The sequence below is a fragment of the Heloderma suspectum genome, chromosome 1, assembly GCF_057233095.1.
Source record: "Heloderma suspectum isolate Gila_16-S chromosome 1, 16-S_ref, whole genome shotgun sequence".
Taxonomy (NCBI): Eukaryota; Metazoa; Chordata; class Lepidosauria; order Squamata; family Helodermatidae; genus Heloderma; species Heloderma suspectum.
In genome coordinates this window covers 121,771,531-121,794,019 of record NC_139458.1, presented here as the reverse complement: position 1 = coordinate 121,794,019, position 22,489 = coordinate 121,771,531, and the positions used below count along the sequence as shown (strand labels likewise).

Sequence of the window (22,489 nt, the reverse complement as noted above, 5' to 3'; positions counted from 1 at the left end):
GGGATGGAGATGTGATTTTCAACCATTCCACCTTCCTCTTGAAGCCCACCTCCCACTGCCCTGCCCGCCACAACACCTCTCACACTGTTCCAGAGGGCCACTCAGTCTTCCAGAGCAGATTTGTGGGTGGGAGGCTGCAGAGTGCTGCAGGGGGAAAGGGGAGCCAATACCTAAGAGTCCCCCCTTTTATGGGGAGACCTCAACTCTGAGAACCAGTCCAAAGGGTCTGGTGGCCTTGAGAGCATCTCTACACCAGCCTAAAATCCCACATTTAAAACAGGGCTTTCTGCTTCCATTTTAAATGCAGGATCGCAACAGTCTCCCTTTACATGTGCTTGCTTCCCCCCCTCCCCTTTCCCACTCCTCCCCCTAATCTGAGTCTTCCATACGTTTCATTGATCTCTGTCCTCTTCTTGCGGCTTTTCCTTTTTCATGGAGGGAACTCAGGCACTGTAGTTTGATAGCTCATTATCTCTGAACTTTTTAACAATGAAATAAAGGTCATTTAGTGCAGGAGATGCCCTGGAGCTTGACAATGTCATCTAAAGGGCCTGAATAACTAGCCATGTTTTAGTGGTGTAAGCCTTCCTATAAAACAGGGGCAGGAAACCTCTTTCAGCCTGAGGACTGAATTCAGTGTTGGAGAAGCTTGGGGCAGGGTGCATTCCACTGCTGGGTGGGACCACAGGCAAAGTGGGCGGGGCACAGGCAAAAGGGTTGGAGCCCCAAATACAAAAACTACCACCAAATTGTAGCTTGAAGCTCTTGCTGCCAGTGTCTAAGTCTTGTGTGAGGTATTTCAACCTTTTAGAATGTGGGGAAAATCTGCACAAAAGCCAAGCAACCACCAAACAACTGGTAGTTGAGGAAAAGGTGAATTGGGACCACAGGAGGGCTGGATTTGGCCCCGGTTCCCCACCCCTAGTATAAAAGTTCATGCCACAATATATTTGTTATGCTCTACACTTCCACAGGACTCTCAGGCTGCCTTTACATTAAAGAAAAATCCCGCAGTCCTCCCATTGTGGAGCCTTTCCATGTTTACCGCTGGCTCCCAGACAGTGACCATGTGATTGCTGGGAGGGGAAACTTAATTTTTAAGGTTCCATAGAACTCAATGAAACAGTGCCATCTAGTGGCTGTTTTAATAGCTCAACATTCTGACTTAAAATGATAGTTCATTAGTTCCAGATCTTTCTGAGATGGAATAACAAGGAAATACCTCTGGATGTGCCCTGGAGGTTGACAGTGTCATGAAAAGGACCCACAAACTTCCAGGAGTGACCAATCTCAATAGCAGGATAAAAGCTCCATATGAAGGAGCCCTCAGTTGTTCTTTTTATACACACACACACACACACCCCAAATCAAAAGTTCAGTTATTTTTTTATTCCCTTTGTCCATACACCATGATAATATAGCATCATAACAAATGGTATTGAAGGTAGAGTAAACACAGTGGTAAAAGGATACAAATACAAGGTATCCATCATCAAATGTACAAATTAAAAGCAGACATTAATTTAATTTCATTTGTTACATAAGGTTAAAGTATAGGAAATGATCCACAGTTTTGTTTTATTCTTAATTTATATTACAGGCCGTAAAGGTTCTGAAACCCCTGGAGGATGTTTCTGCTAAGGTGGACTCTACAGCAGTATTTGACTGCATCCTGGAACTTAGGGATGCCAACATGAAGATGATGTGGTTGAAGGTAGCTGTCTTTATTTATGTTAATTTAATTGAACTAAGTGGGTGTGAGACTTTCAGGGTAAAGAGCAGAGGAGCATCTGCCACAGGTTTTTTTTCTAAAGCCACCTTGCTAGCTAACTACTTCTGCAAGCCAGTTAAACACAATGCAATAAATTTTGTATCCAAAGGGAGAAAATAAGGAACAGTTCATTTAGTTGCACTGTAATGCATGCCAAACTAAAATGGCTAAGGATCAACACCTATTTCTTTTGCTACTTCTCTGGTGTTTGTCCTAGTTTTCACTACCTCATGTGTCTGTCTCACAGAATGCATCAGCCATGGTAAAGCTCCAATGAATTTATCACATCACTAAAACATCCAGTTGAATCCATTTGTTCATTTTGCAATGAATGTTCAGTGCTTTGAAGCCCTGTATTTCCACTAGGGACCACTCCATGGATGTGTAGTTATCACTTAATGATTGGCATGTCTGAATGAGCTACAGATCTAACACAACAGGATGTGAATGTCAACCCAATACTTTGCAATGACATCAGTTCATACATTTGACTGCCAATCACCAATAGTGACTAATTAAGTGATGTGCATACATGCATAAACCATGTCCCATTTCCAGTTTGCATGCCATGTGTATATAACTCTTTCCTTAGTCTTTCAAAGGTGTCCACTTTTTCTTTTTCCAGGGTGATGAACCTTTGCGTCTTCAGTATTGTCTAGGAAAATATGAAACAAAACAGATGGGGACTAAGTTTCTGCTCTACATCACCAGTGTGACTGAAAGTGACATGGGCACATACACTCTTTTAGTAGGCAATAAGCAACTCTCTGCAAAATTGAACGTAATTGGTAAATTTTATTCTTAATTCCATATGAGAAAGAAAGATGAGTCATAACCTCAGCTTGTATGAGTCAGTCTTGATTATTCCTGTAGAGCAGGGGTTGGCAACCTGGCAATTCCTAATGGGGACAGCTCTCATCAGACCCAGCCAGCATGGCCAATGGTCAGGGGTTATGGGAGTTGTAGTCCAAAACCTCTGGCGAGCACTGGATTGCCTACCCCTGCTGTAGAGCTACATTGATGTACACAGGCTGAGGATCTGGCCCATACTTTAAAATCTTTGCTGTTGTGGACAAATATGAAGAGTGGAGGTTATTGTGTGTCTCATCATGTTTTAACAGATGAGCCCCTGAAGTTTTTGGCAGACCTGAAATCTCTAAAAATAACGGAGAGGCAGACGGCTGTGTTTGAAATCCGTCTTTCCAAAAAGGTGCCCAACTTCACCTGGAAGTTCAATGGGAAAGAGCTGAAGCGAGATGACAAGTATGAGATCATCACATCAGAAGATGGCTTAACTCATACACTGAAAATTAAAGACGTTCGCCCAAGTGACATGGGTGACATCACTTTTGAAACTGGAGATCTAGTGACCAAGGCAGAGCTTTTCATTCAGAGTATGTGATGCTGAGATTATATGTTTCCTATTGCCTGAGTTAACCAAATTTTAAAAGAAATAATCTCAAACCTGTGCCTATGTGCATCCCATTTTGGTTGCTGCAAAAATTATTGTGCTTTCCCTCCTGGTATCTTGCTGGTTCCTGTTTTCATATTTATGTTCCGTTACTGAATAGCAGATCAACAATTGGCTTTACTGACTAATCTTTACTGACTAAACTTCTGTAAATCACCCAAAGAACTTCAGCTATGGGGTGATATAGAAATGTAATACGTAGTAGTAATAATAATAATAATAATAATAATAATAATGGTCTAATCTGAAAATATGAGAGCAAGTACCTAAAGGGAGAGTTTTCTTCGTAAAATGAGAATGTTAACAGTACTATATGATGGTTCAATATAATAGGAAAACAAAAATGTGGGGGGGGGTGGGTGAGGAGGCAAAATCATTTGTACGATCCAGGTTTGATTAATTTCAACAAATGATGGAATTGTAACTGTGCTTGGTATGACTCCATTTGGCACTGAAAAATGTAAGCTCTGTCAGAAGACTGAGTTAAAGGTGTCTTCTTTCTTTTACCAGTATTTTATTTGTTATAGCATCCATTACAAAATATGGTGGAATCTTTTTGGTTTGATGAAAAGGGTTTATCATCTCAAACTCTTGATTCACATGGATCCAGCAGCATGGCCCACACAAGACTTCTGGGCCTACCTACTGTCCTGCATACTCTGTACACAAGGAAAAGCTTTCTACCTGTGATCTTCGAAGAGATCCCAGATAGCCATTAACATGGGGCTTCAAAGGGAGTTAGGCTGTGATCCTAAACACAATTGCATCTGAGTAAACATGCTTAGCATCGCAATATCAGAAATATTGTTAAGGGAAAGCTATAGGGCTTTAAGAAGTTGCAAGCAAATAAGAGCAGCTGCATTTTATTTGGCAAATATGTTTGTTCCTGCAGCAAAAACATGAAGTGTAGACAGCATAAAGGTGCGTACTCACATCTTTAAACAACTGAGTACATGCATCCGGAGACCGTGATTGGGCCAAGATTCCCAGACATGTGTACTTGTGTTTAAAGATATGTGTACGCATATTTCCATGGGGTCACGAAGAGTCGGACACGACTTAATGACTGAACAACAACAAATGTATATTTTCTACGGTTTACAGATTTGCCGCAAGAAATAGTAGTGCAAGACTGATGTACACGCAGCAAAAATGTTTGCCACGTAAAGTGTGGAGCTGTCCTAAGATGTGGAATATTCAAGAAAAATAACAATGGTGTGCCCTTGACTTTATGGAGAAATGCTGGTGATACCTTTGCTTGGATCGTTAATAGCCTATTGTTAGAAACATGAGTATTTTTTAGACTGGAAATCAGTTTGAGTTGTCATCCTACTTTTTCAATGAGAATGTTACTTCCAAAGTCTACATTTCCTTACTTAGCACCACATCAGCACACTGTTGTTTAGCTGTCAGCCCTGTCATTGGCCTTGATTTCCACAGGTTGTTTGCTTATGGTTGAACTCCATGCAGCCAATGTCTGTCTCTTCTCTGTCAAGGAACACCAATTAAGTTCATCAGGAACTTAAAGAATGTCCGAGTCAAGGAGAAGAGCAAAGCTTGCTTGGAATGTGAGCTGACCACTAAAGATGTTACCTTGAAATGGATGAAGAACGGGAAGGTGATTGAGAGGTCTAAAAAATATACCATGACCCATGAAGGGAAGATGGCGGAGCTGATCATAGATGATGCTGAGCTGAGTGACTCAGGAGAATATATGGTCATTGCCATGCAAGAAAATGACCCCACAGAGTACTACAGCAATTGTAATGTAACTGTGGAAGGTAAGAGCTACCAGGCCAAGATAATGTTTTGGAATGAGATATGAAACAAGCTTTGATGGCATTGGCAGAAGGTTTCTGTTTCTTACTAGTGGGTGAGTGTGGTTGGGAGGAGGAGGGTATGGCATCCTATGGCTTGAGATTAAAAGCCACTAATGGCTTCCCTGTGATCAAGGAGTGCAAAGCTATATCTCATATTATTTCTGGAGCTGAATTAAAAATTATCTATGAATTGCGAAGGGCAAAGATATACATCAACTGAACAAGTTTAATATGGTGTTCTCTTTTCCCACACAAGCCTTGACATTTGGTCTTCTGCTTTCTTAGGATAGATACAATGCAGGTTAGGGTGGTAGGCCCAAGAACAATGTTCATGCAGCCTTGCAAATGTCCACAGTAGGTACGGGTCCACCTACCCGCACAGAGCAATAGGAGCCACTTGTGGCACATCAGCAGTCTAAAAGCAAAAAAGGATATGCTTTCTTCCAGTCTGCAAAACTTTCCCTCCCTAGTTGCCTACAGTCAATTCTTACTCCCCATAGGTGAGTAGGCAGGGAGGTATACATGTGAGATAGGTTAGGCTGAAAGCTACTTTGTCCCAATTTACTCAATGAACTTTACGGCTGAGTGGAAATTTGAACCTGGGTCTCGCCAGTCCTAGTCCAATAATGCTAACTACACTGAGGTAGGCAGTGCAGTGTCCACAGGCACCAGTGCACCCCCAGAAACCTTTTGACATCCAAGTGAGGTGCCCTACCCCTCCCACCAATTTTCTTAATGGCAGCTGGGATTCCTTCAAACTAAAGTAAGGGCCACCTCCCACTAACATCTTCATTTCCCTCCCCTCCCATATCCCACAGAGAGATTTGCTACAGTCAAGAGCGGCTTATCAGATGTCCAAGCTGCAACAGGGGATCCAGCAGAGCTCTGCGTTGTCCTGAATGATGAGAGGGTAGAAGGTGTTTGGCTGAAGGATGGTAAAGTGGTATGTCTTTATGGTGTAAATAGTGGAATGTGCACGTGTACACACACACATCCATCCATCCATCCATCCATCCATCCATATAAAAACCTTCAGTTAATGGACGCTATCTTTCACAGAGCCAGGGTGCTTCCAGAGAGAGGTCTCCTATTGTTCACCATTAAAATGCATTTGGCAGCTATTCTGTCTTTTCTTCCTTAACGTATTTTTCCTGGTAAGAAAGAAGACAGAAGAAGTGATGGAAAAGCACAGGAGGGCTACGCATTGGCAGCAACATTGTCTGGACCCCCTGAAAAATTCTGTGAACGAGGCAGTGCGATTGCACAATAAAAGCCTTGTCTGGAAGCAATCTCAATATGCAGAAGAAGAATTAGCAGCCATTTTCTCATCTTGTTAACTGGCTGCTCACAGGAAACTGGGAATACAGTGAAGATAGAGTGGCATGCAGTCAATTAAGTATTTTCACCATGGACAGTGAACAGACTAAAGCTTGTCCTTTGCAGTGGTGGCCACTTCGTTAGGTGTAGTCCAGCCATCTTCCTTTCTAATGTTCTGTGACAGAGAGATGACAGTTTCCCAACAGACAGTAGATATGGTACATTTTGTAGGTAAACTGACTAAAGTAGGGGTGTTGTACCTCGGACCAGCAAGCCAAGTCCGGCTCACCGGGAGTTCCAATCTGGCCCGCAGGGGTTTCCCAGAAGACCATGCCCCCTTCCCCTGGCCCCCTTCCCTTTCCCCTAATGCCAATCATTAGTAGTGGTTTTCTGGCTTTGGCACCACCACCCCCATTCTAAAAGGCTGAAATGCCTCTCCTAAGCCTTAGTTACTGACAGTAAGAACTTCAAACTACAATAGGCTGGCATTTTTGTTCTTTTGCCCCAAACACATCCACCACTGGAAAGTGGCCCCCAAGAGCTCCTCTGGAATTAAATTCGCCCCTTGGGCCAAAAGAGGTTCCATACCCCTGGACTAAATGAAGTGACTGCATGACTACCTACAAACGTGCAGTTGTCCTCTGAGTCAGATGTGGCTGCACAAATATCAAGGCCTATGATGTAAGCAATGTCACAACTCACTCCCCTGCCCCCATAGGCGACATCACTGTGTGACTTTTGAAGATATTTTTTTAAAAAATATGCATTTGAGGCCTTGTGCTCTCCTGCTACACCATTCCAATACTTGCTTAACTTTCTTTTTAAAGTGGTGAACACTAGCAATGCCACCTCTTCCCTCCCTAGCAATGTCCTACCGTTCTATAAATCTTTTCCTGTAGTTACATCTTACTTTATTCTATGTAGTTATTTGTTTAATCTAATTTAGTTATTTGGTGTGTTCTCTTGCTCCCATGCTGGAGTACAAACTTATCCTTTTAGAAAAAAGAACAAGATAAAAACAGTAGAAGAGCCACCCCTGCATAGCAAGCCTATATGTATGCACGTGTGTGTGTACATATGTACACACACATGAACGCACGCACACACGTCATCTCTTATGTGTGAGCTGATACCTTTCCCCAAGCATCACAACCCCCTTTAGAAGCTGAGGTTCAACCACCTAGAGACTTGACTCCTTGTCTAATATTGTAACATGGAGACATCTGTTTACTATTAGAACTTTTTGAAACATATTTCTTTTTCATCTTTCCTTTAGATTACTGATATGAGAGGAATCCAGATTGTCAAGCAAGGAGCTGTCCACAAACTGATCATCGACAAAATGGGGGAGGAATCTGAAGGGAAGTACACTTTTAGAGCAAAAGGGGCTGAGAGTGAGGCCACTGTCAGCATTGCAGGTACAGCGCTGTTTTCCCCCTGCCGAATTCACCTTGACTGTGTCCTTCTCCACTTCCTGTCCAGGATTTCATTTTAAAATATGGGATTTCATATGGGGCGTGCCAGACATCCATCTGATGCCATGGCCAGGGCTGTGTATTTGCCACAATTCTTCAGGAGTGCAGAAAAACATAGAATGTCATATTTGACACAGAATTCAGCTTCCTGAGAATGTCAGCTTTAATTTGTAAAAGAACAGATTTCTAGGCCTTATGATTGCAAATATAAGTTGGAGAGTATGCAGGCAATGGGCTGGTTTGCATGATTGGTGGCTGGCAGTATGGCTTAAATGAGCTATGGGGGCTTGAGGAGTGTGCCAGCCACCAATGTGAATATTCAAGCCGCAGTGGGCAGTCCACGAGACGCTTTGAGTCGTGCAAGCCCAGGCAGGGTGGCTTATTACCACATGACATGATAAGCCACTGTGACTGCCTACTGTGGCCTGAATACTCACAGTGGCAGCTGGCACACACCCTAAGCTACCATGGCTTATTGAAGCCACGCCACCAGCTGCCAGTTGTACAAACCTGGTCAATGCCTGCTGTATCAAAAGAAGCCAGAAGGGAGGCTGCATAAAAGGTTTTCAGTAGTTGGGGATGGGGCATCAGTTCATTGCCCCTCACATAACTAGCAAGATCAGAATGAATTAGGCAAAATAGCAAATGTTGCGAAATAAATTGTGCAAAACAAGAAGAATAATTCAAATTTCTCCAATTTGTATAATTTATACAGGTCCCAGCAGGCGCAATTTTTTTTACTGTAGAATTTGAATTGTCTGAGCACAGACATATAAACTTTTTTTTCAGTATGAGAGACACATAGTACTGGTCACATAATACATTGCTTAGGCAAGGAGCGATATGCCTCTGGCAAGGAGTCCTAACTTAAATTCAGCCCCAGCTATCAACCCAAGATGATATAATCCAGCAGGGATCATTTATTTCATCTCTTTTGTGGCACGCATGCCCTTGTCCCCCATGTTAGCCACTTCTTGAGGGGTGAAACCACAGTTGCATATAATCTACACTTAAAAATAAAAAAACAAAATCCTGAGCCAAGGTAATCTGAATTCAGAGCTGGATCCAGCAACTGAAACAAATTATGCAAATTATATGAAGCTGCATATGTTTGTTTTCTCTGCTTCTATTTGCTATAGGGAGGGGCAACATGGTATGCAGGACAACAAAGCACCGTTCTGTGGCCACTGGAAATCCTGCTCACATTCTTCTCTGACTTCTCAGATTTTACCAGACATTGCTATCTTTGCATCTTTAGGGCTAGAATCTGTTTTAGAAAACAGAACACAGAAACTGAAATGCTGAGTTCTATGCCCAGTGGCAATTTGTATGCTTGTTCTGTTTGAATGCAATATTTGCACAGTCCTGGATAAAATAACTGGGGGTGAGCAAAGTATTGCCAGCTGCTTCCATGCCTCATACCTCGTGATTTAGTCATGTTCCAGAGTGAAAGCGTACAAAAGGAGCAGAAATTGCCCATACCATGCCTTTGCATATACTCGGCGGGAGCAATCCTATGGCCGCTAGTCAAAGGCTAGACAGCCATAGGATATCTGGTTTTCTGGCAACTGACTTTGGAGCCCGCGCTCCGAGGTCGGTTCCTGGAGAACTGACCTTCCCACCCTTCCACGCTTCCTCTCAGGAAGCATGGAACAGCCCTATGCTCCGTGCTCTGAAGAGGAGTGCGGAGCAGCCATAACAGGGCATTCCGGGGGGCGTTCCAGGGTGGGGAAGGTGGAAAGCCAGTACGGCACATCCTATGTGTTGTCTGGCAGCCTCCTCCCCAGCTCCGCCTTCCCGCAGCTAGACAGCTGAAACCGGCTGTCTAGCCGCAAATGCAGGGCAGGAGAAGCACGGAGGAAACAATCCCCTCTGTGCTTCTCCTGCCCTGCATTGGATAGGCGGTCGCCTCCAAGTTCGGAGGCAGCCACCTATCCCCATAGGATTGCACCCTAAATCTCTTCCAAGAATATCTTAACATTGGAATTCTACTGCTAATGGAATAGATGACTGAAGGGGCTCAAACTATCGTTGGTGAAGACCAGACAATGAGGCATACAAATCTGTGAACACTCCAGTATGAATTTGTGACTGCAGTTTTCAGACATATTTTTTTCCATTCCCTTCCGCCCCCAGATCCCCCTTTTATTGATCCATCTGTGCTGGAAGCTTTAGCTGCCCACCCAGTGACCGTGAAAGCTGGGCAGACAGCCTACATCAAGGTCCCATTCAGGGCCAAGCCCCTGCCCAAAGTCACCTGGTTCAAGGATGGCATCGAGGTGACTGAAGAAGAGCAGGTAGTGATGGAAAGGACCAGTGACCAAGCAATGCTCACAATAAAGAACTGTGTCAGGGAAGACAGTGGAAATGTCATGCTGAAGCTTAAAAGCGATTGCGGAACAGCCATTGCTCATTTGTTCCTCAACGTTATTGGTAAGTCCTAGTTAATTCCTTAAGGGTGCAATCCTATCCATGTTTAGACAGAGAAAAGGCCTACAACTCCCAGTATTCCCCAGCCAGCTATGCTGGGAGTTGTAAGACTTTTTTCTGTCTAAACATGCATAGGATTGTGCCCTAAGTGTGTCACTGTATTAGAATCTACTGCAGCCTTTCCCAACATGGTGCCCTCCAGATGCAAGTATCATAATTCCCAGCCAGCATGGCACCAGGCTGGGGAAGGATGATCTACTTTGAGCTTTCTGAAGAAATCAGAAAGAGAAATACTATACTGGAAAACATCTTGTGGGGAAAATAAATTTCACTTCAGAGAAAGCTTCCTCTTTAGGTTGGTCAGGTAAATGGAATTTCTGCACCTGCTCTCATAAGAATTATTTCTTTGTTATGATAGTCCTTTTCTGTTACTCCATACATCTAATCTAAAGCTAATCTAGAAGTCTGTAAATGTGCCTGTTTTACTGTACCAAACCAGTTTCAGGCCATCTAAAACTTGTAGCCTAAAGGCAAAATCCTATGCATGTTTAGACAGAAAAAGGTCCTACAACTCCCAGGATTCACCAGCCAGCTATGCTGGGAGTTGTAGGCCTTTTCTCTGTCTAAACATGCATAGGATTACACCCTAAGGTGCTTCACAGTGCAATCCTAAGCATGTTTACTCCGGAGGAAGTCCCACTGTGTCCAATGGGGCTTGCTCTCAAGTAAGTGTGTTTAGGAGTGCAGATTCTGTGTGCCTTAAATTTAGTGAAAATGGGGTGATCCAGGCATATAGTCATGCTTATACACCCACTGAAATGATGGGATTTCAGTGTCTCATAACTATTGTTACATCCTATTGATTTCAGTGGATCTACTTGAAACATGACTAAGTCTAGATCCAACCCAATGTGTGATACCGATGCTCATTATGCTAAAGGAAAGTCACCTGTCACAGCCCAATCCTGTGCACCTCTACTTGGAAGTAAGTCTTGAGACAGTGGTAGTGGTGAGAAGGAGGACCAATGGCGCTGCCTCCTTGCTCACTGGCTCTCTGCCTGCCAAGCAAGTGAGTGGGAGCAATTATGAGAAAGAGAATGAGAAGGAATAGCAGCTGGCGACAATGCCGGTGAGAAGGTAGACTCACTGGGGAGGGGGCCCATTGAGGGTGTCTTGCCCAAGGGCCTTCCAAAACTTGGAGCTGGCAGTGAATGAGGTAAATGGCATTGTGGAAGAAAACTAGGAACATAGTCAATGACAAAACATGGGATACACCTATTAGCAGCAGATTATGGGGAAATCATGTGGTATGGATACAGACACTGACCTGGTTCACATGTAACTAGAACCCAGGGTATGGGTTATTGCCTTACCCAGAGTTTACCCATGATTTGTCTGCCAGACAATCACACAAAATACAAGTTGTTTTTTCAATTCTTTGGTTTTTTTATTCCCTTCTCCTTTGCCCACTCCCTCCCTGTATCCCAAATCCATTTGCTGTTTTCTAGTACTGGCATGTAGAGTGGCTGGGGGTCGGGGGGGGGGCACTCTTGCCTGCTGCCTCTAGCTTGGTGAAACAGGTAAAACAAGCCAGAGTTTACTGCCCAACAACAAACCTCTTCCTGGATTGTTCATGGTTAACAACTCATAGTTAACCCACAGTTCTGGGATCTCACAAAACAACAACCCAGGATTCAACAAACTGTGCTCAATCCATACACGGGATTGTCATTATATGTAAATCAGGTTACAGTCTTAAAGCATCTCCAAGTGCCCAATAACTTCAGTTGAAACAGACAGAAATGTCTTTCCACAACTACGGAAGGGGGGAGCATTTTGCAGGGTTGTTGTGAGCATAAAATGAAGAGGAGGATTATGTAAGCTGCCTTGGGTTGCTTGGAGGAAAGGCAGGATATGAATGTAACAAATAAAATAAATAAGATAAACAGACTGCGTGTATGCATGCACAGTTGGCTGTAGCTCAGTGGTAGTTGCTTTGCATGTCGAATGTCCCAGGTTTAATCTTCAGCATCTCCAGGTAGGACAGGAAAAAAACCCTGCCTGAAACCCTGGAGAGCTGCTGTCCATTCGTGTTGACAATACTGGGCTGGATGGACCAATGGTCTGCTTCCTATGTTCCTAGTTTGTTCAAATTGTACCCACATAGGCTTGTCCATGAGATGCAGGCCCTGCTTTTTTCAGGGTTCCTGATTATGCTTAGAGTCCATACACATATAGTTTGTTCACACCACTGCAGTGTACAAAACACATAAGAAATGGGCTCTAGCCAAATATGACACTATTATCTCCCTGTGCTCCAGACAAACCCAAACCACCCCAAGGAAAAGTGGAGTTCCTGGAGAAGTCAGGGAAGTGTGTCAAAATGAAATGGAAAGCACCCAAAGACAATGGAGGCAAGCAGGTGACCCACTTTATTATTGAGCGGAAGATGGTTGGGAAAAAATCCTGGATCAAAGTTGGGGAAATCGACAGCAAAGAGACCACATTTGCCACAGATAAGGTAGAAGAAGGGAAAGCCTACCAGTTCCGGATCCTGGCCGTGAACTCCGAGGGTGCCAGTGAGCCGCTAGAGACGGAGGAAATCTTCGCTGGGGAGCCTATTGGTAAGATTTCCAAGTGGTTGCATTTTTAAGAACTGAATCGTGACATTTGCCATTAATCGGTATATTTTTAGGTTGGCCTCGTCTTTAAATGGGATAGCACCTGAGAATGACTTAAACATTCTCTTATGGAGAGTTAGTGCACAGACTTTGGTTTGAAGGTCAGATTCAAGTGATCACCGTACTTCTCAAGACAGAATACTTATCTGGGATCTGATGACCTGAGGGAAGCTAATCATTTTGGTTTGTAGCATCTTACCAAACTCATTTGTCTGGCCTAGCTGAGCTAATTTAACTTTAATTATGGTGCCCCTTGATCTATTTTGATCACTACATCTGATCTATATATTACAGGCAAATATGCTGGGGATTATTGGGTTGGGGATCCCCCCCACCCCTGGGATTACAGTCTGCTTAGATTTCTAGAACTCCTATGATATAGAACACCATAACAATCCTAGAATGCTTAGGTCACTAAACAGACACAGGTACATGTAAGTTTATAATCACAACATGCAAATTAAAAATGGTCTTTCCCCAACTACTTTGTGGTCAGCAATTACTTTTCATTTGATTCCATTTTTACATTCTCTTTTCTTCTTCTTCTACCCAATATTAGTTTTGTGCTTCAGAGAAAGCTGAAATTCCAAGTACCAGGCATCACTAAGAGTGGCTTTAGGGATACTGGAGAAACAGGAAGTGCTAGTGACTCACACTTCTTGTTCCCATGTTTCTTTATAATATCTGAAGTGGAACTTTCACTTCTCTTCCCCTCCCCAACTCCAGGTGGCATATGTAAGTTGTCTCACATCTGTAGCTTGCATATCTCACTATAAGAAAGATGCAAACATTCCACTTTGGATGTCCTGGAGAAGCAAAGAAATAGGAAATGTGAGATGTTTCTACTTCCACTCTTGTTCTGATTCACTTGTGCTAAAACTCTTTTCAGATCCTCCAGGACAGGCCTCTCAACCTCAAGTTACTGATGTTACCAAAGAAGCTGTTACCATTACCTGGAATCCTCCAGCTAAAGATGGTGGTGCTCCAGTAATGGGATACATTGTAGAAAGAAGGAAGAAAGGCAGCAACCTTTGGGTCCCAGTGTCCAAAGAACTAATTCAAGGTCAGTAATGTATTCCTCCTTCCACCCACCCACTACATTACATACGAACACAATGACAATTGTTGAGAAGGTATGTTTTGGGGTTGAAAAAATTGAGCCCCCCCCCCCCCAACACAGGAGCATAACAACTGCTGGATCAGAGCACGATCCATCTAGTTGACTATAACTGTGGGTTCAGAATACCCATCTGTAAAGTTCTGATCAAACTTGAAGCACCTGTCTATAGACACTGCCATAACTAATTAAGGATGTAATCCTATGCATGTTGTGATGCAAATAGAACTTTTTTCTGTCTAAACATGCATAGGATTGTACCCTAAAAAAAGTTACATTGGGCAATCATACCTCCTCTTTGTGCACACAACTCGGAGCAAACCACTTTGTCCCAAGTTTTCAGTGGTAACTGATGAGGCAATTGGTTTTGGAAACCCTCTCACTCTGATGTTGCTACCTGTTCTGTTGCAGAAATCTCACTTACCATAAAAGTGGTCTTTGCCATTTTCCACTTCTGTTACCTGTTTGAGAACCCAGAACATGTCTAGGCTAGAGATGCACACAAATACCTACTTGAGGCACAATCCTATGCATGTCTAGAGAGAGAAAAGGCCTACAATTCCCAACATAGCTGGCTGGGGAATGCTGGGAGTTGTAGGCATTTTCTCTCTGTAGACATGCATAGGATTGTGCCCTTAAAGACATTTGGAATGTCACTGAAGAAATGGGGAGGGTGCTGTTTGTTTGCTAGTTGTATTCTTATGCTTAGTAAGCTGCTTTGGGGGCTCTTTGGAGCTGAATGGTGGTATAAATGAACAAATGAATAAATTAATATCTATTCATTCATTTAAATGATTTACAGGTTGCCTTTTAGGACAAGCCCTGCCAAGGCAGCATACAAAACTAAAACCACAAAACACAATAAAACAATGATAAAATAATAAGAAGAATAAAATATCAAAACAAAATAAAACAAAAAACAAAACAAAACATTAATAAAAAATATAATGCAAGATGGTGGGTTGTGTAACTGCATTTTCCCCTGATTGTTCTTGAATATGACTACTTGTACACTATTGCTCTGTGTTTACTGCTTTCACTGTCATTAGATTTCCTCCATGTCAGCTTGCAAATCATTTTAATGGTGTGGCAGTGCACTGAAGTTTGAAAATAGGGCAGACAGCTCTCTGTCAGTGTGAAGCTATGTTTGTGGCCACAAGGTGGCAGAAAAAACCAATAAATAATCCTCCAAATGAAATGATATGAAATGATTCCAAAAGCAAGGGATCATATGATGGAGAATTCCCGGGTGGTATATACGTATTAATCAGTACCAGTGATTGTGCTTCCCTTTTTAACTAGAAGATCCATAACAGCAGTACTAAGAGCGTTTAAAACAGGGGTTCTGCTGTTTAGGGCAGATGGGAGTTGTAGGCCAAAACATCTGGAAGGCCAGAAGTTGCCCACCCCTGTTCTAAAAGAGTTGTTGTAATTCTTAATGCTGTGCCTATCAAAAAGGCTGAGCCTCCTATTGGTTTTCCACTCTTCATGGGAGTTACAGCTGGTAGCACATATAATAAATACCCATTAACTACCACTGCTGTAAGCATCCACTTTTCCTGCAAAGCAACCATATCAAATTTGCTTAGAAAATGAAGAAAGGCAGAATCATAAATCTTGAACATTTTTCTGTTCAGGAAACATCTTTTCCTAGTAATATAGGAACTTGTGTTCTTTTTTTAAACCTTCTTTTCATGTTTAGATACTAAATGCAAAGTGGATGGCTTATTGGAAGATACAGAATATGAGTTCCGTGTCATGGCTGTGAATCGAGCAGGACCTGGACATCCCAGCAGTGCTTCAAGCTCAGTTGTGGCAAGAGACCCCATCAGTATGTCTCTAATCTTTATCTGTTCCTAGTGCTCAATACATATATTTTAAAACACAAGGCTCATTGTGTATGCAGAACAATGGGATAGACAGCTATCTTGCCTAGATGACATCTGCACCTGTTCCTTCCTACAAGTTGTTTACATAACATAAGAACATAAGAAGAGTCAAGCTGGATCAAACCAAGGGTCCATCTAGTCCAGCATTCTGTTCACACAGTGGCCAACCAGCTGTTGACCAGGAACCCACAAGAAGGACATGAGTGGAACAGCACCTTCCTGCCCATGTTCCCCAGCAACTGCTGTACATAGGCATACTGCCTCTGATACTGGAGGTAGCATATAGCCATCTGGACTAATAGCCATCCAGGAATTTTAAAGCCACCCAAATGGGTGGCTATCACTACATCTTGTGTTAGCGAATTCCATAGCTTAACTATGTCCTGTGTGAAGAAGTACTTCCTTTTATCTGTCCTGAATCTCCCACCAATCAGCTTCATGGGATAACCCCGGGTTCTAGTATTATGAGAGAGGGAGAAAAATGTCTCCCTATCCACTCTCTCTACACCATGCATAATTTTGCACAACTCTGTCATGTCTCCCCTCACCTACCACAAATGTAATGGGAACCTAGCAGTTCCTGAAGCAATCAGAAACTAGTGGAAACGCTCATTTCCAGCACAGCGCAGGTCAGTGGAGCTCGCAGATGGGAACTCCGCTGACCTGTCCTGTTTAGGAAATGAGCTTTTCCACTCATTTTTTGGGTTCCTTTAGGAAGCGCTGGCTCTTGTTGTGCTTGCATGAGCACAACAGAACCAGCAGAGGTGCAGTGGTAGTATTGGATGCTACCCATTGTCCAAAATATTTTTACCTGGCCTCTGTCAAAATAACCCAGTAAACCCAGACTTACCCAGTTTTAATCAATGTTTGGCCACACTTTCACTTCTAAGGAAGAAAAGCACACTTTCAAGTCATACCCTGCCCCCCCAAAGCAGAGATATTCCACATGCCAATGTCTCCAATGTCTGTTGTGGTGGGGTGTGTGTGTGTGTGTGTGTGTGTGTTGCCCTTGGGTGTGCCTGAGCACTTTTACTTTCTCGGTGCTGTCCCATTCCTGTCAGTGTAGGAGCTGGAAGGCCTGGAGACTTGATCTGGATGAAGGAAAGCCACCATTAGGCCAAAAGAATCTAGGATTGGATTGTGGTAGTGAATTATCAACAAGGAGGCTTAGGCGAGGAGCTGGGCTGAAGTGTGAAATCCGCACCAACCAGACAGCAGCTAAGGGTTCTTACAGAGGCCTACCTGAAAGCACTTAAGTCAGAGTCCCATCCTCAGGAGCAGAGCTTGGTAAAAGGAGACCTTACACTGCCAAATAAGCACTCCACTTCCTAATGCTGGCTTTTGTCCTGCTCCGCTGTCATCTTTGTTCTTGGGCCTAGGGCATGTACATAGTGAAGGCATAGAGCTAGGAGTACATATCTGTGTCTCTGGATCTATCGACACTGTCCAAGGGCACTGTCTCCTTCATAGTGGCCATCCCAAAGCCCCTGCTCTGGAGTGCCAATTCCTCCTGGCCCCAGCATGTACTAGCTGCTATGGGGGGGGGTCCCCTTCCTCTTCCTCTTCTGAGAAAGTCTTATTTGACTCAGGCTCCAGAGTGCCAACTTTATTATGGAACCTGACCGCTTGCAAGGGGGTCAATTTGTGTGGCAAAATATGCTTCTGAAAGAGTGCCACCTAAGAATGCAGGCGTTAGCCATCCCCGTGCTGCTCACTTTATGTCTTTGTTCATTTTCTGTGGTGTCTTTCTAGTGTCTTAGCTTGCAAAGCCACAAGGCATCACTTGTGTTTGGGGAGATGTAAGGCAATCAAGTAAGGAATGTGCATGTGTGAACCAGGCCAGAGGTTGCTATCCAGGGTACGTCCCAGTGAACATCATAGGAATAATTTCCATGTAAAGATGCATGGAATCAGCTGCAAGTCCACCAAATGTTCTTCCAGTGTGAGATGTTTTTCAGATGGTGTCACTCTTTCATGCACCCACACTTGAAAGCGGAGGCCTGAATGTCACACCAATTCAGAGCAAATGTTGTTACAATTGCATGCACCTGTGCAGTTCTGGCTGATGTGTCGCTACTATTCCAGAGCCTCCTGGACTGGTGAAGGGTTTGCATGTGGCCGATTCTTCCAACTCCAGTATTTCCTTGGCATGGCAGCAACCAGATGAAGGCGATCCGCCATCAGGTTACATACTGGAGATGCGGGCTGAGGACACCAAGGAATGGTCCAAGTGCACCAAGATTCCAATCTCTGGTACCAGCTACACAGTGGGGGGACTGCAGGAGAGGCAGAAATATTTCTTCCGGATCCGGGCAGTGAACGAAGCTGGAGTGGGAGAACCAATTGAGTTAAAGGGAGGAGTTCTGGCCATGCCCCCTCCAGGTAACATGGAAATGGTTCAGTGTGCATAGCCTAGGCCAGGGGCGGTGCTAGGTACGGAAAAGAGCCCAAGCTCAGGCCCATAAGACAAAATATTGTACAAATTTACTTATACTAATTTACATATGCAAATATATGTGCATAATTAGAAATAATTACTATAATTTAAATTTTATAGAAGGCAAGCTAGTTAACTTCTTGCTTGCTTTCAGGAAAGAACGGTGCAATGTCCCAAATTGTGCTTGCTTAAAACTTACCCTCCATGCACCCACAAGTTTCCTTGGTCTTTCAGGCCCAAATCCAGATGGGGAGGATGGAGTGCCTGAGACCAGCAAACAGCTATGTGGCACCTTAAACTTTTTACGATTAATTGCAAGCTGAACATGGCACACTGGCAAGGGAGAGTGTGGGAATGTATTGCAAACTACAATAAACCATGCTCTTGGTCTGCAAACTTAGCATCACGGATGCAATGAATATGAACTTGAGCACGCTCCGGGAGAGAGCGCAGGACAGGAAGGCCTGGCGTGCTATGGTACATGGGGTCACGAAGAGTCGGACACGACTGAACGACTGAACAACAACAACAACAACCCCCATTAAACATAGTGGGATTGACTTCTGAGTAAATCCTTACTCCCCCCCCCCCCCAACACCAACAAACCCAATAGCACTGGACAGAGATCTCAGGACTGGAGGATATTTGGGGAGTGTGTTATGCGCCATGCAAGTAAAACAAGCATTAAATAATGTTGGGGCAGGGATCTTTGTGTACATTAGCCCCAAGACCACCTAGTGGGTTCTGTGATTAAGTAGACATGAGGTCTCCCATCTCCAACTGCAATATTTGCACCCTCCCTTTGATATAAGGGGCTGGCAAAATGAGATCTAGACACAGGTAGACCCTCCAGATTTCCAGAACTCTTCTGGTAGTTTTGTTGCAAGCCTTCGTGCTGAGGCTTGAGAGCATGGTCTGAAGGCACAGGATGCAGCAATCTTGGCAAAACTATGCAGGTATTATTAAGTGCCTGGATAGGAGACTGCCTGGGAATCCCATATATACTGGTTTGAGTTCTGCAGAAAGGAGAGAGGAATGGAGGGATAGACAAAAAAAAAGGCCAAACTAGTAGGCAGCACCTTCTCTACACTTAGGGCTTTTCTATTCCAGGCATTTATCATGCATTCGTCATTCCCTACTCACAGTTGTTTACAAGTTCTTTAGGTGATGTCATGACCCTCCAGTTTTGCTTCTGTGTCTAATGAGCACTTCCTGTGAGTTTGTTTAAAGCAGGGAAAATAGGAAATGTGAAAGCAAAAGAAAGCACGATTTCCTCTTGTGTACTTGTGCTGTTACTCTATAGCATAGTGCCACTTAGAGGTTATGTAGAGGAAAAGCAGGAAAGTAAACACTTCTTGTGTTGTGCTCGGATCTCACTTCTGTGATGAAAACGAAAGTAGATACAGATGATTAACAGCTGATTAACAGCCTTGTATAGGACCAAATCAGGCTTCCAGTTTTTAAAAAAGTGTAATGAACTTATGTGGGGCTCTGAATTTGGTTGGAACGGTGGTGCAAGAGAGAAGGGGACAGGAAATTGGCCTTTGCGCACAGGCCATTTGTCCTAATTCTGCTCTGCTGTGCTCCCCCCTGCCCCACCACATGCTGTTTTCTCCCCACTGGAGAAAAAAAAATACCCAAACTAGATATCATTTCCCCTTTGTGTAGCAAAGCATCTGGAGGGGGAAATTTTGTTTGGGAAAAAGTGGCCCACAAGGAAAGGGTCAAGCTCTCCTCCCTGTCAAATATGCACTGATCAGATTCAGAGGCTGCCATGACAGCTACATTAAAATAAAGAGAGGAAAAATGCTGGGAAATTCTTTCTGTGTCTCCTGTGTCTAGTCTGGCCCTTCGCCACTTGTGCTCTTAGAGGGCTACTGTGTCTGCGGTTGGACATGGGGTCCAAAGACTCTTCCTGAATTAATTTAACTACATCATATCCTTCAGAGCTGAAGGGACCCCGTAGGAAGCAGTACTGCAAATGATGACTTTCTGACAAATTGTTCTACTTATTCATTTCTGCCTCCCTCTCCATTGTGGCGCTGGTGTGTCATGTAGCTGCTCCAAAGTTTGATCTGAGTGCCAGGCTGAAGAGTCATGTGGTTGTTCGTGCTGGGACGGCCCTCTGCATTCACGCCTCCTTTAATGTAAGTCATCCTTTGCTCTTTGTAGCTAGCTCCTTCCACAAGGAAACTAGGCCTTATGATTTTGCTTTGCAATTAAGGCTTTGTATTTCTTCTTCCACACACACCCCGAATATCCTTTTCACTAAGATAGAAGGCTGGAATTGCAGCTGGATTGAGTGTGATAGGCCTTCTGCATCACAGTGTGGGTGATATCCAGTGTGGTGTAGTGGTTACAGTGTTGGACTGGGACTCGGGGGATCTGGGTTCTAGTCCCCACTTGGCCATGAAGGTCACTTTGGGCCAGTCACTGACTCTCTGCCTAACCTACCTCACACATATTATCCTCACGCGTTGTTGTGAGGATAATATGGTGAGTGGAAGGACCATGTGTACCTTGGGTACCTTGCAAAAAAGAAAAAGGTGGGATATACATTAATAATAAATAAATATATCCACAAAATATGTGGTCAGTGATGCCTTTGTGGGTGTGTGATTCCCAATTCAATTTGCCGCTATGTATTGTATTGTATTGTATTTATTTCAACTATTTCTTGGCCGCCTTTCAGGGAAGAAGCCCTCCCAAGGCAGCATACAACAGTAAACTCACATAATAAAAAACGATGTGGTAATAAGAGCAGCCACATTAAACATTTTGAAAAACAACAAAAACCAGCATAAAACAAAACCTACCACACACAACTGCAGCTATAACCCACACCAATAAAACCTAATCAGGTGAAGGCCAGAGTAAAATCGTATGTCTCCAGGGCCTTCCTAAAAGCCTAGATTGATGGGGCTTGGCGGTCCAGATAAGATTTCATCCCTGGCATCTCCTGTTGAAAGGCTCAAGTAGCAGCTGATGGAGAAATATCCTTCTCTACCTGAGATTCAAGAGCTGCTGCAGTCAGAGTAGACGCCAGTAGAGGCTGGTGGCTCCAATGTCAATGGGGTGGTGATTTGCTTTGGGTTTCAGTGAGAACCAGGCAGAACTCTAAAGGAGCTATCCAAGGTGCTGAACCCTATCCCCCAAATAGGAGTCAGCACCTTGGATAGCTCCTTGAGAGTTTTGACTGGTTCTGACTGAAACCCAGAGCGGATTCACTGCCCCACTGACATCAGAGCTACCAGCCTCCACTGGTAAACACCTGTAGGCTAGGTGGACAAACAGTTTGACCTGGTATAGGCAGCTGCCCAGCTTCCTAACCACAGAGGTCCTTATTCCTACCTGGAATTAAGCCTAAGAACACGTAACTGCATTTGCTCACACCAATCCCTTGTGATTTTTATTGCACCTTTCCTCCAAGAAGCTCAAGGCAGCATATATGGTTCTGCTCCCCGCCCCATCCTCACAATAACCCTGTGAAGTGTTAGGCTGATGTGCCCAAGGTCACCAAGTGAGCTTCGTGGCTGAGTGTAGCTTTGAACCTGGGTCTTCCTAGTCCAACACACTGTCTAATACTCCGGCCTCACACCCATTCACTCACTCACTGTCCACATTTATACTGTAAGATCCTTGGGACAAGGACCTGTATTTTGTGTACATTGCTCAGTAAAGCATCATGTACATTAATTTAGTTTAAATTCCTTTTATTTAAGGAACTCATATGCCCCCTTTCTGCAAATAGCACTCAAGGCATCTTAACAAAGAATAAAATGTCATAAAAATAATGTAAAATACAAATTACTGAATCCAGGGCGGCAGTCAGGATACAAAATACCATAGAAGAAAAAAAAGCACCAAAACCTAAGCCAGATAACAAAACATTTAAATTAGGCAAATGTCAATATGTAAAAAGCCTGATGAAATGGTACAGATTTTCCCTGGCCACCTGATCAAAAATAACAATATCAATGTTCCTTCCTTATTACCTCTTAGGTGCTAGGCATAACCTGTCCTGTTCATTGGGCTTTTGGCATTTAATCTGGTTGCTTAATTTTAAGGTTTATTATCTGGC

At 43.6% G+C, this 22,489-nt stretch overlaps 2 protein-coding genes across 2 annotated transcripts in view; one reads left to right on the top strand and one right to left on the bottom strand.

The window, feature by feature from the left end:
* The window catches only part of IGSF22 (immunoglobulin superfamily member 22), a 48,998-nt gene that overhangs the window by 15,407 nt on the left and 11,102 nt on the right, over window positions 1-22,489 (top strand). Inside the window, exons 9-20 of the mRNA XM_084855269.1 lie at window positions 1,601-1,714; window positions 2,397-2,559; window positions 2,893-3,165; window positions 4,739-5,023; window positions 5,881-6,005; window positions 7,656-7,797; window positions 9,991-10,287; window positions 12,606-12,908; window positions 13,855-14,028; window positions 15,785-15,913; window positions 18,057-18,353; window positions 20,467-20,555. Coding sequence (XP_084711395.1) covers window positions 1,601-1,714; window positions 2,397-2,559; window positions 2,893-3,165; window positions 4,739-5,023; window positions 5,881-6,005; window positions 7,656-7,797; window positions 9,991-10,287; window positions 12,606-12,908; window positions 13,855-14,028; window positions 15,785-15,913; window positions 18,057-18,353; window positions 20,467-20,555 — 2,391 coding nt within the window. The remainder of the gene's footprint in view (window positions 1-1,600; window positions 1,715-2,396; window positions 2,560-2,892; window positions 3,166-4,738; window positions 5,024-5,880; window positions 6,006-7,655; window positions 7,798-9,990; window positions 10,288-12,605; window positions 12,909-13,854; window positions 14,029-15,784; window positions 15,914-18,056; window positions 18,354-20,466; window positions 20,556-22,489) is intronic.
* The window catches only part of TMEM86A (transmembrane protein 86A), a 92,311-nt gene continuing 71,214 nt past the window's right edge, over window positions 1,393-22,489 (bottom strand). Inside the window, exon 4 of the mRNA XM_084855400.1 lies at window positions 1,393-2,426. The gene's annotated coding sequence lies outside the window, so the exon portion shown is untranslated. The remainder of the gene's footprint in view (window positions 2,427-22,489) is intronic.